Genomic DNA, 14,795 nt, shown 5'->3' on the forward strand with positions numbered 1-14,795 from the left:
AGGTCCCTGTCCTCAGGGAGATTAAATTCAGCAAATTATTGTCAGTCATGGTGGTAACCCAGGTAGACAAAGAATTACTCATTAAAGTGAATCCGTTTCCGACTCAGCCCACATCTAGCACCAACTTAGAGCACATAGACACACATCATCAAATATTGGGGGGTTTTTGGTGGTAAATATACATAACATAAAATTTACTACTTTAAATTGGCATTACATATACTCACAATGTTGTACACCCATCACCACTATCGAGTTCTAGAACTTTGGGGGTTACTCTTTAAGGTACTTATATTAATTCTTTTTACAAGTATAATTCACATAAATCAAAAAGGAAACGTTGGGGCTTCCCTGGTGGCAGAGTGGTTGAGAGTCCGCCTGCCGATGCAGGGGACGCGGGTTCGTGCCCCGGTCTGGGAGGATCCCACATGCCTCAGAGCAGCTGGACCCGTGAGCCATGGCTGCTGAGCCTGCGCGTCCGGAGCCTGTGCTCTGCAACGGGAGAGGCCACAACAGTGAGAGGCCCGCGTACCGCAAAAAAAAAAAAAAAAAAGGAAACATTGAAATGGCTCTAGAGCAATGGTTCTCAACCAGGAATGATTTTGGCCCCCTCAATCCTCACCGCAGGGAATGTTTGGCAATGGTCTGAAGATTTATTGGTTGTCACAACTGGGGGAAGGGGTGCTACTGGTTTCTAGTGGCTAGAGGGTAAGGATGCTGCTAACCACCCCACAATGCATGGAGCAGTCTCCCACAGCAAAGAATTATCCAGCCCAAATGTCATGAGAAGCTGAGGTTGAGAAACACTGCTCTCACATCACTACTCAGAGATCATTTTTGTTAACAGTTTGTCAACATTTCATTCCTTTTTCTAATATATATATATATTTTTAAGCAACAACAAAAAATGTGTCTTATGGAACTATGCTATTTTGTGACTCCTTTGGGGGGAAAATGTCTGAAACATATATCTTTCAAGTCACAAACTTCTCTTTGCAACATTATTTTTAGTGGATGACCGAATTTCATATCATAATGTAATTAATCCCTATTGTTGGACATTTAGGTTGTTCCCAGTTTTCCTTAGTAAACAGCACCACGGTGAAAATCCTGGGAGCTGCACCTGTGGGCACATCCATGATTATTCCCTTTGGAGAAATTCGCCTGGTTACAGAGTAAAGGTTTTTCAGGAAATCAGGAGGTTCTGATCGCAGCCCTGGCCCCTGGCAATGTCTTCCTGATCCCCATTAAAGTGTCGTCAGAGGACCAGGGGCTGCCTCTCCCTATAGGTGGGGAGCTGGATGCTGCTGTAGGTGAGGGGGCCTGGCTTGACCCTTAGCAACCCTAACATAATAGGCTTTACTATCCTTGGCTACTCAGGTTAATGTTTCATAACTTGGAGCCAGATTAGTCAGAGTCCAGTCTGTGGTCTTATTACGAGAGGTGATCATTTATTGGTGTACTTGAGCTTGATGAAAACTGTCGTTCTGGTGAAACGCCTATAAGACAAGCAGACTGCAATTCCCACCTGCTTGCGGGGGGCTCAAAGATCGTCTTTCCCTGACTGGTCGGTAATAACTGTAATTAACAAGATGCACTCAGCTCAAACAAACATGTCACTGTGGTGGGGTGGGTGTGATAGTCCCAGCTGGAATTGCTGATTGGCTGACTCTTCCTCATAGCCCTGGTGCAGTTATGGTCTCTGTGATGTGTGACATTATAAGTCACCCTGGTACCATTCTGTCCTGTAACCTTCTACACTAGCCTCAGAATGGTGCCCTGACACCCCTGCTGCAGCCCATGCATCGGTCAAAAGCCTTCGTGGAGCACCTACTATGTATCACCAGGGGCACTTGGAGAAACCGGTCCCTGCACTCCCAGGGCTTATATTCCAGTGTGGGGAGACAGACAATAAGCCAACACATTAACAGATGAAAAGAGATGTTCAGAAAGTAGAAGTGGTTTGAAGGAAATAAAACAGGATAAGGGAGAAGAGAGTGATGAGGGTGAGAGTAGGATGGTGGGGTGACTAGAGAGGGCTCCTTTGAGGCCCCCTCAAAGGTCACCACCACCTTTGAGCTGAGACCTGAATGCAGACAAGGCACCCACAGAGATCTGCAGGGTGAGCATTCCAGGCAGCTTCAGGGAAAGCTTTGGAGAGGGGGTAGGCCTAATCTGCCCCCTCCCTGACGGTCTTTAGGAAGGACAGCAAGCTCTCAGCCTGCATCTCCTTCTCTGATAGAAAGCCAAGGTAACCCACACCGCTGGTTGCCATATGTTGGTCACAGAGCTGTTCAATGCAGCCCAGCCCAGGTGCCACCTGGGACTTGTCCCCCTTTGTCAGCAGGCAGCTAAGTAACAATTTTTAATTCATAAGATATCTTGCCCAAAGCCCATATCTCAGGCTGACTCCCAGTTTTCATTATGCAGTGATACAGTCTGTACGAGTCAGAATTATATGGCTCCACAGGACAGTGATGGGCCTGCATCCCAGCTTGTCCCACTGGCCCAGGCGGCATACACAGCACACACGTTGCTGTTTAACAGCTACGCCTGTTGGGGGGGCAGGGGGAATCCAGGGGCCTCTGGGTAGGGCATGAACTCTTTAGCTTAGTGAAAGCTGAGTTTAACTCCTCGTTACACCCCTTGCTCTGACCTAGGACCAGTTATTCTTTGTGCCTTCGTTTTTTCATCTGGAAAATGGGGATAATTGTACCTATCTCATGGGAGCTTTGTGAAATTGAAATACATTGGGCTGGCCAAAAAGTTCACTCACGTTTTTTGTAACATCCTATATAAATATACAAAAAAAAAAAACAACCTTTGCACAGATCCAGGCACAATGCATGTTGGATATTGTGGGGAAGGCCCCTCCTGACTCATTCTGGATAAGATGGGCCATAGTTGGGGCTAACCTGGTCCAGTTCTTGTATTCAGAAAACAGGCATAGCAGGGAAAGAAGGGACGGGAACCAAGACAGGCACCACTGTAGGTGCTTTACATACATGATCACGCCTGATCCTCACACAGCCCCGTGAGGTGGGAGCTGTTATCCACACTTTACAGATGAGAGGTTTGGCTCAAAGGAATTCACAGTTTGCAGGAGGTCTCACAGCTGGTAACTGGCAGATCTGTTGTTGGTGCTTAGGTGTTTTTTGCATCCTTCGAGTTCACGCACAGTAGGCAGTCTTCACTAGGGTGCTGATGTAACGGACTCCAGGCAGAGACTACGGCTGAAAGAGGGAGCACCAGGGGGAAGGGGGTATATATCCCAGTTCTGCTCACTTCCCTGGGGAGGATCCCTGGCCCTGGCCCTGGGGAGGGCCGGGTAAACAAGTCAGAGGCCAGGTGAGGGATCAGGGTCCCACTAGTCCTCTCATCCATTCAGCAACTAGCATTTGAGTGGAATGATAGTTGGGCCCAGAAGACCAACGAGATCATGAGCTCCTCATAAGCATGGCTTTTTTTTCTTCTTTTCTCAACCCCATGGCCCAGCATGGCCGGACCCAGAGTATGCCCGCACCTAGTGTGTGCTCATTGACCCTTCCTAACCCCTTCGGGGGGGCAAGAACCTTCAGGCCATCCAACAGATAGGGAATGAGCATTGTTCTAGGTACCATGGGGACGGAAGCATGACACCCTAGCCCTTACCCTTGAGGCGACGCTGGGTCTCTGGATGTGAGAACCAGGGAGGTCCCACAGCACAGGGCTATTCTGAGGGTGCCAGCCCAGCTCTGGGGCTCAGTGGGGTGAGAGAGGGCGCAACCTCCAGGACTGGCTTCCTGAGGCTGGTGACATTGGTAATGGACCTTAAGAACAGACAAGACCAAGGTGGGAGCCATTGGTTTTCCTTTAACCTGGGGGCAGCAAGAGTGGGTTGCTGTCAGCCCAGCGGAGCAGACAAAGCAATTGAAAGTCATCAGCCTGTGTTCCCACACGCACCATCAGCTACTCACTAAACTGCTTTTCGCCCAGCTCCGCCATGGGTCAAGATGCTGCCGGGCGAGATAACAAGGGGACAAGATGTGGGAGTGATGAGATGTGGCAGGGGCTGGGAGGAGGGGCGCCTGGGGAAGGAGAGAGCCTGCTAGCCTTGAAGGAGGGAGGAGGTGGGAGGGTGAGCTCTCAAGGCCCAAAGAGAGAGCCACCCGCCTTCTCTCCAAGTCTGACCGTCTACCCTCACCTTCACACCCTCCAATCTAGTTTCCCTCTCCCTCTGCCTTTGACCATCTATGAAACAGAAGCCCTTTGCTTGACTCTGCTGCGCCCTCTAGCCGCCACTCGGCCTCTCTCCCTGTTTATTACACCAAACTCCGGGCAGCAGCACCTGTACTAACGGTCCCCAGGGCCCCCCTCAGCCACTGTATCTCGCAGTCTGACCTCCAGGGGCATCTGAAGATCCAAATGGGGGACCTTCGCCACATCTTCCTTATCCTGAGCCTCTCTTGGCACTGTATGACCCTGTCAACCATCTCTTTCTCAGAACTTCCCCTTCGCCCGCCTCTGGGCACCTGGCTCTATACTGGTTTCCCATCTGCCTCTCTGACCACTGCCTTTCTATCTACATTTTCCTGTGCATCCTCACTGGAGCCATAGGTCTGCCCTAAAGGCCGGCTTGCCAGTGCCTTATATATGTCACCACCTTTGTGCTGACAGCCCCTGTCTTCCCACTCGAGTCCCCATCCACCCCTCCCCTCCAGCTCCTGGAGGGTATCGCCACGTGGACATTCTACTGCTACATAAAACTCTATCATTTTATAAGGAATTTACCTAGAACTTTTCAGAACATAGAGAGTTTCTGTTTTGTTTTGGGTCTTTTTTGCAGTACGCGGGCCTCTCACTGTTGTGGCCTCTCCCGTTGTGGAGCACAGGCTCCGGACGCGCAGGCCCAGCGGCCATGGCTCACGGGCCCAGCCGCTCCGCTGCATGTGGGATCCTCCCAGACCAGGGCACGAACACGCGTCCCCTGCATCGGCAGGCGGACTCTCAACCACTGAGCCACCAGGGAAGCCCTGAACATAGAGTTTTTAACTAGGACTCCCTCTTGAGAAAAAAGCAACTTATTTGCCACCTCATTCTATGAAGAATGACAATCTCTTATTTGTCTCACCCTGTTCCTTGTCCCTTAGCACCGGGCCAGGTACAGAGTGGGTGCAAACGTGTGTAGGGCAAACGCCTGCAGGGAGAAAAAGAGAGGCGTAAATCTCACTCCAGGCCAGCCACTCATCAGCCATGTGACCTTGAACAAGTTATTTAACTTCTCTGAGCCTGCTTCCTCACATATAACACAGGGTGTCTTCTTCTAAAGTTATTGTGAAGACTGAGTAATATAATTGTGCAAACATCTTAGCTCAGTGCCTGGCACAGGGAAGTGTTCAACAAACTGTAGCTACTATTTTTTAATAAACAGGGGAAAGAGGGCTGTGACTTCCCTTCAGCAGCCTTTTGTGCTTCTGCAGACTCGATTCACATCTTCTCAACCTCCCTCTTGCAAATATGAAGAGGTCTCGATGCCTGAAGCTCCTGGAGGATGTGGCTGTCCCACAAGAGAACCAGCAGAGCTAGGAATGACCTGCTTCTTCCCTTGTGTGAACGCTTTAAGTCACCAGTTCCCAGAAGTCTTAGGGTGCCCAAGGTGCAGCCTTACTCCCTGCAAGGACCCCTCCCCTGCCAGGTACATCCCCTAGGACAGCACCTGTCGACCCAGGGAAAGCAGCTGCCCTTCTGCTCAGCAGTGGGGGCTGAACAGGTGAAAGGCATCCCCCAGTGAGCCACCCCCAGCCCCCTGGTCCCCATGGGACTTGGATAAAGAGTGTCTGGGAGACCAGAGGGCTGACAGGGTGGTATCAGTTTCCAGGATAGCAGAGAAACTTATGTGTATGGTTTCCAAGCCCATGGCCCCCCGGGGGAGGGAGGATGGGGGAGAGGGGTGATAAAGGAGGGAAGCAAGGAAGTGGTGACCCACCCCGAGGCCGGAACCCTGGGTGTGATGCCCTGTGGACCTGAGGGTTTTGTTCTCAGCCTTGGCCTCAGGGCTGCCACCTTGTACATCTGGGCCCTTGGTTGTGAGGCTCTCCTGGCAAGAGGATGGGTTGGCTTAGTGCTCTCGCTGGGCAAAAGCTCTAGGCACAGGCTCCTGGGTGGAGGAGACGGTCCATGGTGCTGTCTTGGTGCAGGACAGGCGGCCAACATTTATTGAGAGGTTCCTATGTGCCAGACACTGTATTAATTCATTTAATCCTCACAACAACACTCTGGGGTGGGTGCTATTATTACTCCCATTTTATCGACGAGGAAACTGAGGCCCAGATATGTAACTTGACCAAGGTGACCCAGCTAGCTAGTAGCAGAGCCATGATTGGAACTCAGGGCATAACTGCTTCTCTGTTCCACGTTGCTTTCCTTCAGGGGCCTTAGCTTAGCAAGTTCTTATACACTCAGTAGTGTGATTTTATTCTGAATGCAGATCTTTCGTGTGAGACTGAAGACATGAACCTTGCCTGCTTTTCTCTGCTGATTCTCTAGCATTTTGCACAAAGTAGGCGCTTGATATGAACTGGAATGAATGAGTGATCTGATCAGTCAATCAGTCTTTGAATGAGACCTGCCTTGCTTGGGGCACAGGGCTCACCTCCTGTCCCTGCCCAAGCCAGCATCCCAGTGAGTGCTCATGTTGCCATGGTGACAGTAGGAATATCAGAGGCAGTGACTCACTTAGATGGCCTTGTCAGCTCCCTGGGTGTAACCCTTTCTGACTGTTGGTCCTGGCAATTAGTCACTCGTACTTTGCAGGAGGCTGAGAGGTGAACTCTCCACACAGATGTGTGAAAAAGAATGTGTTTGTGTGTGTGTGTGTGTGTGTGCGCGCGCGTGCAAGCACAGGCGTGTATGTGTGTTGGGGGCAGGGTCCTTGAGTTTGAATTTGTACCAGTTGAGGGGTATTTGCCTGCAGGTTGGTTGGAGAAGGTGCCTAGGCTGGGAGAGGGGTATTTTATGTGCTGGGGACAGACTCGGAGTTGGGAATGGGCAGTGTGGCCATGAGTAGGGCAAAGGTGCTGAGTGCGGGACCCAACTGAGTTTGCCAGGGGTGATACCCTTATTTTCCAAACTGAAAACCACAGCCCATCGTTCGACAAGAGGCTTCTGGTTTGTGAATGATTTATAGGAAAACACTGGCAAAGATAAAAGTTGAATCACATGTAAACATTGATAGCTTCCTTTATTGGGAAGAATAAATTTATATGAAACTCTGGAATGATGGGATGCCGGACAGGGGCGCTGAGGAGGCGGGGCCCATGCCTGTGTGTGTGGTGGGGAAGAGGGTGTGAGAGGCAAGAGGCTGGAGGTCTTGCCTCAGGGCAGCCGTGCAGCTCAGCATTTAGGGGCTCCGAGGACCCAGCCCCTAAAGCACCCTGCGCTGCCCATGCTTCAGCCACCTCAGCACTGATCACCCTGTCACGGGAATACCTGGTTGAGGGCCACATCTTCCACCGGAAGGTGTCCCAGGTACACTGTAGGAGCTCAATAATTGTTTGCTGCATGGATTAGCTAATGATGAGCAGATGAAAGCACATGTCCTCTTGTTTCCCCAGCAGCAGAATTCCTAGCTTAAAAAACTCCTTTATATTCATGCCTGTGTATGCCTCCTTGCAATTCTTTCCTCCCCACTACACAAGGGCAGCTGTACAAAAGCCCGCAGGAGGGTACCCAGGCCGCAGGACACAGGCTTAGGAAAGGTGGAGGCTGGAGTGACGTCCCCTCCCTGGCCTGGCCCAGGTCAGAGTCTCCAAAGCCCACACTCGGAGAGTGACGTGAGACCCGGCCGGGCTCTGCTGTCAGCAGCCGTCTCTCCCCTGCCTCAGACAACCTCTGCCGTGGGCTGGGAGTGGACCACCTTGCCGGCCAGCACAGAGGAGCTGAGAACGGCCCCTGCCTCAGAGTCTAAAGTTAGAGAAGGACGTTGTCTCCCCTCTTCTTTTGCCCTAGTTAATCCGAGAGAGGATATGAGCCTGTGTGCGGATCCCTTTAGAGCCGGGGAAGGGGCGGAGCAGGGAGATACAGCAGCTTCCATGGGCGATCCTGGTGTCCACCTTGTGTGTTGGAGGCTTGGATGTTAGTTCCCGCCTATGGAATCCGTGTCCCTCCACCCCCTTCCCCAATCCCGCCTGTCTTCCAGGGTCCAGCTCCAACAACATGTATGAAGTACCTACTTTGTGCCGGGAACCTTTCGAAGCCTGTACCTGTGTATATATTTTTTCTCATTCATTTAATTCTCATAACCCTATGAGATAGATCCATTATTCTCCTCATTTCACAAATGAAGAGACCAGGAAGCAAAGTGGTTAGATAAGTTGCCCAAGGTCACACAGCTAGACAGTGGTGTAAGGAATTAATGTCACCTCCTCCATGAAGCTGTCCTTCTTTGAGCCCTCCTGTGTGTGAACAGCCTCTCCCTGCTGTGAACTGAGATGCTGATTCTTGTGGGTGTCAGAGCTCCCTTACGAGGCTGTCAGTGCTTCAGCGTCAAAAAATCCCGGCAGAGTGACCTCTGCGTCCCCCACAGCGCCAAGCACAGGGCCTGGCCTTAGGACAACCCGTCCAGGGGACTGCTGAATATGTGAATGAATGGCAGTGAGCGAGCGAGTATTTGAATGAACCAACACACTGGTTAATGAGGAGGAGAGGGGAGTGGAATTGAGGGTTTCCCAGTGAACACACAGCCTGATGAGAAGGGCACAAGGGCAAGTATGGGGGCCCAGGTGGGCTGGAAGCCGCCATCCTTCAGGAGCATGCTTGCCACTGTGTGCCCAGCATTGTCCAGGTACCTTGAGGAACGGTCGTGAAAGCCCCCCATCTTCAGCAGACTCTTAGGCTGGGTGAAAGGAGCACATTAACACACAGGAAGCAACTGGGGAACAAACAGAGCAGCAGCTACTGCCTGTAGGGCCGGAGGGGTAAGTGAGAGAGATTAGGACCATCTTCCCGGAGCAAGAGGAGGAGGGGCTGGCACTGGGTGGGAGGAAGACAGGAGGCAGGAATGGATCCGGGGAACCTGCGGAAGCCACTGTGAGGGCCAGGTACCTGTGGGGCAGCATAAGACAAAGCTGGTGGGTAAGAGAGGGGTGGGGTACATTTGAGCCAGTGCCATTTGTGCGTGATTTTTGCCAGTACTTTAAATACATATTTTAAATTTTAATAAATACTTAAATACTTCTAAAATTGAATTTTGTTTTTAACTTATATTTATCATAAAAGGAAACTTTATATCACTGCCATATAGAAAAGTAGAGTAAAATAGAACAGACTAGAAAGAACAGAATGGAATAGGAAATGACCATAAAAATAAGCACAAGGGAAACAAAACAAGGCTAATGCCTTAGTCCACTGTGGCTGCCATAACAAAATACCACAGACTAGGTGGGTTATACACAGTAGAAATTTGTTTCTCACAGTTCTGGAGGCTGGAAGTCCAAGATGAGGGTGTCAGCACGGTCGGGTGACGGCCCTCCTCCTGGTTCAGGTGGCGCCTTTTTGCTGAATCCTCATATGGTGGAAGGGGCAAGGGAGCTCTGTGGGGTCTCTTTTATAAGAGACAAATCCCGTTCAGGATGGGTTCACCCTCATGACCTAAGCCCAAAAGCCCCACCTGCTAATGCCATCACCTTTGGAGGTTAGGATTTCACCGTATGAATTCTGGGGGGGCACAAATATTCAGACATAGCAGTCACTGAGTCCTCACTGGATACTACTACTCCCTTTGAAAGGCTCTGAGCCTGAAGCCTGCTCTCTCTCGGTTAAAAAGGAAAAGAAGCAAGTGTTAGACAGGCTGTTAAAGACATATAAGCACCAAACCAAGACTTTCTCCTTGACTCAGTAAGAGAGCCTTGGGGCAGATTGAATGGGCATAATGTTCTCATCCTGTGATTCAGGGCCATCTGCTGCCTGGGCTATGTGCTCCTTTGTACCCCAGAGTTCTCGGCCCTACTTCTGGAACCAGCTCTCATTTTAAGTTATTGATTAGTCCTTAATGTCCAGAGAGGAGCCCTGGCCCCAGCCCCATGTCCACCTGCCCTGGGCCCCAGTCACACCCTGAATTCTTCTCCCTCTTGCAGGGAATACCAACAGCATCTTTGCCCTGGATTACATCAGTGGGGCGCTGACCTTGAACGGCCTGCTGGACCGGGAGAACCCCCTGTACAGCCATGGCTTCATCCTGACTGTGAAGGTGAGAGTGGGCGCTGGGCAGCTCCATCATGGATAGAGGGGATTCCCACACGGTGGTGCCAGCCTCCAGCGGTGCCCAGGCGGAGGGTCCAGGAGGTGGGTCACTTCTGTTCCCTTACCCTGCACTGATTCCCGGGGCTTGTGCCCAGGGCCCCTGTCGGGAAGGTCCAACGCTTGTCAGATGTGGGCCTTGTCAGGGGCCCTCTGCTGGGCATTTCTCAGCCCTTATCAACAACTGCAGAGGATTGCAACTTTCATCCCCATTTCAGGGGTGAGGAGGCACAAGTGTGTGCACACCCCGTGGTCCTCTCTATTATCCCATGATTTCAAGTTCTAATATAGCCAACTCCGATTCTTAGGTTTACCTCATTTCTGGGGTTTTCTCCCATTTCTAATTCTTGTGGCTTCCCTGGGGCTATTGCCTGGTTAGGAAACAGCAATGCAGCGGGCAGGGGTCAGAAGCTGTGGTGGTCCCCACCCCGGAAAGTGTGATGGAGCCATAGCCCCCTGCCCCCTGCAGCCCCCTGCCACTCATGATTGGTTTTAATTAAAATCAATAACTTGCTGAGGCATTCCCTGGGAAACCCGTTTAGGGTACAGATGCTGCCTGGGCCACAGGGGTCCTCCCCAGCCCCAGCCTTCGATTGAGAGGAGGGGGTGGTACAAAGACTGAGGAGAGGGGCTCTGGGAAGGAGGCCCTTCCATTGGTATGGGAAGGATGGTGCAGCCTGGCCCTTCATTGCTCTCCTTGACCTTGAGAAGGCCTGTGACAGCGATGGATTGATTAGCCCTGACTCGCCCACTGGCTCTGTCCTCTCTACCCAGATGTGCACATGCGGGCCAGCGGGGAAGGGCAAGCTAACACGGCCTTTCCCCCATCCGGAGCCAAGCCCGAGGCCCCCTCCCAGCCTCCCCTCCTGTCTCTGCTCCCTTCCTACGGAGGCAGGCAGTTCCAATAGAGAGAGCTGCTCCCTAGTCCCAGCGCCAACTCACTGTGCAACCCTGAGCTCAGCTTTTCCATCTTTATATAAAATATAAGGATGAGTTCCCACACTTGGCTGTGAATCCAAATCCCCTGGGGAGCTGGTAAAAGATACCTAGTCCTGGGCCTCTTGCCCAGAGATTCTGGTTCAAAAGGTTGGGGTGGGACTGGGAATGGGTATTTTGTGGCCCAAGGACTCTGGCCCAGAGACTGGGTGCCCAGGTGTCTGAGTCCATCTATTTCCAAGTCCAACCCAGACCTTCACGTTGCCTAGCACAGTGTTTAGTCCATAGCAGATGCTGAATTAATTCTCAATTATCTGCTGGCACAAATGTTCTTGGCCTTGGTTTCATCATTTGCCAAATGAATAAAGACTCTCCCTTTGCCCCTAGATGGACCCCTAAATCTATCTTGTCTTCCCCACCCCACCTCATCCCCTTGGTTCTAGAATCCCACTGCCTGAGTTTGATACTTTCTCTGTCTGTGTGTCCTTGTACAAGTTACTTAACCTCTCTGAGCTTCAGTTTCCCCATTGGTAATGGAGATCAGTAAAACAGGGATGCTAATGATAGAATCTTCCTCCTGGGGTTATGGTGAGGATTAGATGGGATAATTCACATAAAGTGCAGTGCTCAGCATTGAGAAAGCCCTGGTAAATGATGCCTTTTATTGTGACTATGGCCACCTTCATCCCTGGGGTGTTTATTCCTCTATCTGCAGGGCACAGAGCTGAATGATGACCGCACCCCATCTGATGCCACAGTGACCACAACCTTCAACATCCTGGTGATTGACATCAATGACAATGCCCCAGAGTTCAACAGCTCCGAGTACAGCGTGGCCATCACTGAGCTGGCACAGGTCGGCTTTGCCCTCCCCCTCTTTATCCAGGTGGTGGACAAGGACGAGGTGAGTCCCAGAACGCATGGCCATCCGGCCCAGCACCCGGCCCGGGCTGTGCAACCCTGGAAGGGATGCCAGGGATCACTGGGCTCCCAGGTCCCCATCTATAAAATAGAAACAAACATTGCTGCAGCCTCCCCTGCTACATTCTGAGGATAAATAAGACTGCAAACGTTAGTAGTCTCTAAACTTTTGGACCAACCCCCCTACACCCTGTAAACACTGTTTGAGCACACACCTCCAATGTATAGTTCTATATTCAGAAATGTATATCCATGATCATCATACTAACCTAGTATGTACACTTTAAAACATACACACAAAAAATATAAAGTGTAAAAGGTAGAGGCTCTTGTATAAATGCTGACTTTGGAAAAGTCTTATTCCTGCTTTGGGGGTAATACTGACCCTGCCTTTTCCTTGCAAGGAGTGTAAGTGCCTTCCAGAGGATCCCAGGCCATACAGAGACTCCAGGGGGTCCAGGACACCTGTATCCCCTTGCCCAAGGGCCAGCCAGGCTGAGGCCAATCTTAAGAGGGAGGGACATGGGCCATGAGTGAGAGAGAGCTCAAGAGGGACAGGAGGGAGGAGGCTCCGGCAGGGCTGCAGCTCCCTTGAGCCTAGCTATGCCCTGTGTCATTAAGCCAAGGACCGGGCCTGGATGGGGCAGCTTCCATGCCTTCAGGACCCTCTCAGCCCGCCTTCAACCCGCCCCTCCACTCGCCCTACCTCCCTTGCCCGTCAGCAGTCACAACCTTAATAGGATTTCTATTTATTACCGCTGCTCCCCTGGCCCACTCTGCTCAGGAATTCCATTAGGTTTTCCCGCCCGAGGTGTTCTCTGCAATTACTCCTCACATGTGGCCGAATGGCCTTGCTCCAGGCCTGGTTCTTCTTCACTTCCTGGCCCCTCTCCTGTCTCCTGTCAGCTTCTCTCAACTGGACACAGTCCCCCCAGGGACTCAGGTTCACAAGGGCAAGTTGGCCTGTGTGTGTGTGTGTGTGTGTGTGTGTGTGTGTGTGTGTACGTGCACAGTCACGTTTCTGTTCACGTGTGTACACATATGTACATGCACACATGCCTCCATCTCCTGCTAAGTCTTTCCATACCTATCTGTCTGAGGTAATTGAAGTATGTACTGAGCATCTACTGTTTTTTTTTTTTTAATTTATTTATTTTTTATTTTTGGCTGCGTTGGGTCTTCGTTGCCGCGGGAGGGCTTTCTCTAGTTGTGGCGAGCAGGGGCTACTCTTCGTTGTGGTGCATGGGCTTCCCATTGCGGTGGCTTCTCTTGTTGTGGAGCATGGGCTCTACGTACGCGGGCTTCAGTAGTTGTGGCACGTGGGCTCAGTTGTGGCGCGCGGGCTTTAGGCGCGCGGGCTTCAGTAGTTGTGGCACACAGGCTTAGTTGCTCCGCAGCATGTGGGATCTTCCCGGACCAGGGATCGAACCCGTGTCCCCTGCATTGGCAGGTGGATTCTTAACCACTGTGCCACCAGGGAAGTCCGCATCTACTGTTTACAAGCAGCTATATTTGGCCACTTCAGGGAGTCCAGGAAGTGGAATCCATGGTCCCTGCCCCATGGGGCCAAATGTGTTTATGCAAATGTAATATGTAATTTTAAAACATATACAATAATGTGGAAAGTTTAAACGGTGGAGACAAACAAGTATAAAAACAGATTCTAACATTTTCTCACACCCCAGTGGATCATCTTATATCCCCTGGGAGTGCAGGTCCCCCTTTGGAGACCGCTGTGTGAATGAGAACCTCAGAAGAAAATCCCATCCTAAGTTTAAGGCTGATAATAATGCCCAAGGGAAGAGAGACACTGGAAGCAGCGTGGGTCCAGGGTCCAGTGACTATAGGCAGTGAGGCTCCAGAGCTCAGCTGAGGAAGGGGGAAGTAGGGGCTGGGAGGATCGGGAAAGACTCTATGGTGAGAGGGGGACTAGGGCTGAGCCTTGGGGTATAAATCAGATGGTGAAAGGGTCCTCAGGAGGGGTGGTGGGGGCCAGGCTGTGGCCCACAGGGAGGACCGGAGGGAGAAACCTGTAAGTAGATGGAGGGAACAGGCAGTAACCCGTGCAACTGATCAGGGATTGTGCAGTGGGCTGCTGGCAAGGTGGTCTGGGACATAGGCCTCGGGGGGCCTTGAATGCCAAGCCAAGGAATCAGCCGAGGCCTGTGTTCAAGGCCAGCCTTGCCATTTATTAGCTCTGTGACCTTGGGTGAGTCACAACCCTTTCTAAGCCTCACTTTGCTCATCTGTGTAAAAAAGAAATAAAAAGACTATGTATAAGTCAGTTTCTATCGCAGGAACGAATTAACCCTGAAAGAGCAGTTTATTTCTCACTTGGACTACTTATCCGGCAAGGGTGGGCAGGGAGACCCTCCTCTGTGTGGTCACTCAGGTGTACACTCTGCATGATCGCAGTTGCTGCAGGAAGCGGGAGGCAGCTAAAGGGTTAATCACCAGCTCTTCTACGCTTCATCCCAGAAGTGTGACCTCTACTCAGGGCCCATCAGCTGGAACTAGTTAGGTGCCCCCACCTCACTGCCTGAAGGCTGGGGAATGTGGGGAAGCAGCCAAATAGTTGTGTCTCTGCCACAAAGGGTATCAACAAGGTATGTGGAGAGGAGGCGCTCAGATGATACGTGTATAGGACTTAGCATGGTGCCTGC

The 14,795-nt window shown here is 51.4% G+C and overlaps 1 protein-coding gene across 1 annotated transcript in view; it reads left to right on the forward strand.

The window, feature by feature from the left end:
* LOC307057548 (cadherin-23-like) overlaps nucleotides 1–14,795 on the forward strand; it is a gene marked incomplete at both ends in the record, with an annotated part of 199,415 nt that overhangs the window by 162,432 nt on the left and 22,188 nt on the right. Inside the window, 2 exons of the mRNA XM_079710714.1 lie at nucleotides 10,113–10,225; nucleotides 11,927–12,163. Of these exons, the coding sequence (XP_079566840.1) occupies nucleotides 10,113–10,225; nucleotides 11,927–12,163 (350 nt within the window). The remainder of the gene's footprint in view (nucleotides 1–10,112; nucleotides 10,226–11,926; nucleotides 12,164–14,795) is intronic.

Source organism: Hyperoodon ampullatus, assembly GCF_949752795.1.
Source record: "Hyperoodon ampullatus genome assembly, chromosome: 1".
In the NCBI taxonomy this organism is placed as follows: domain Eukaryota; kingdom Metazoa; phylum Chordata; class Mammalia; order Artiodactyla; family Ziphiidae; genus Hyperoodon; species Hyperoodon ampullatus.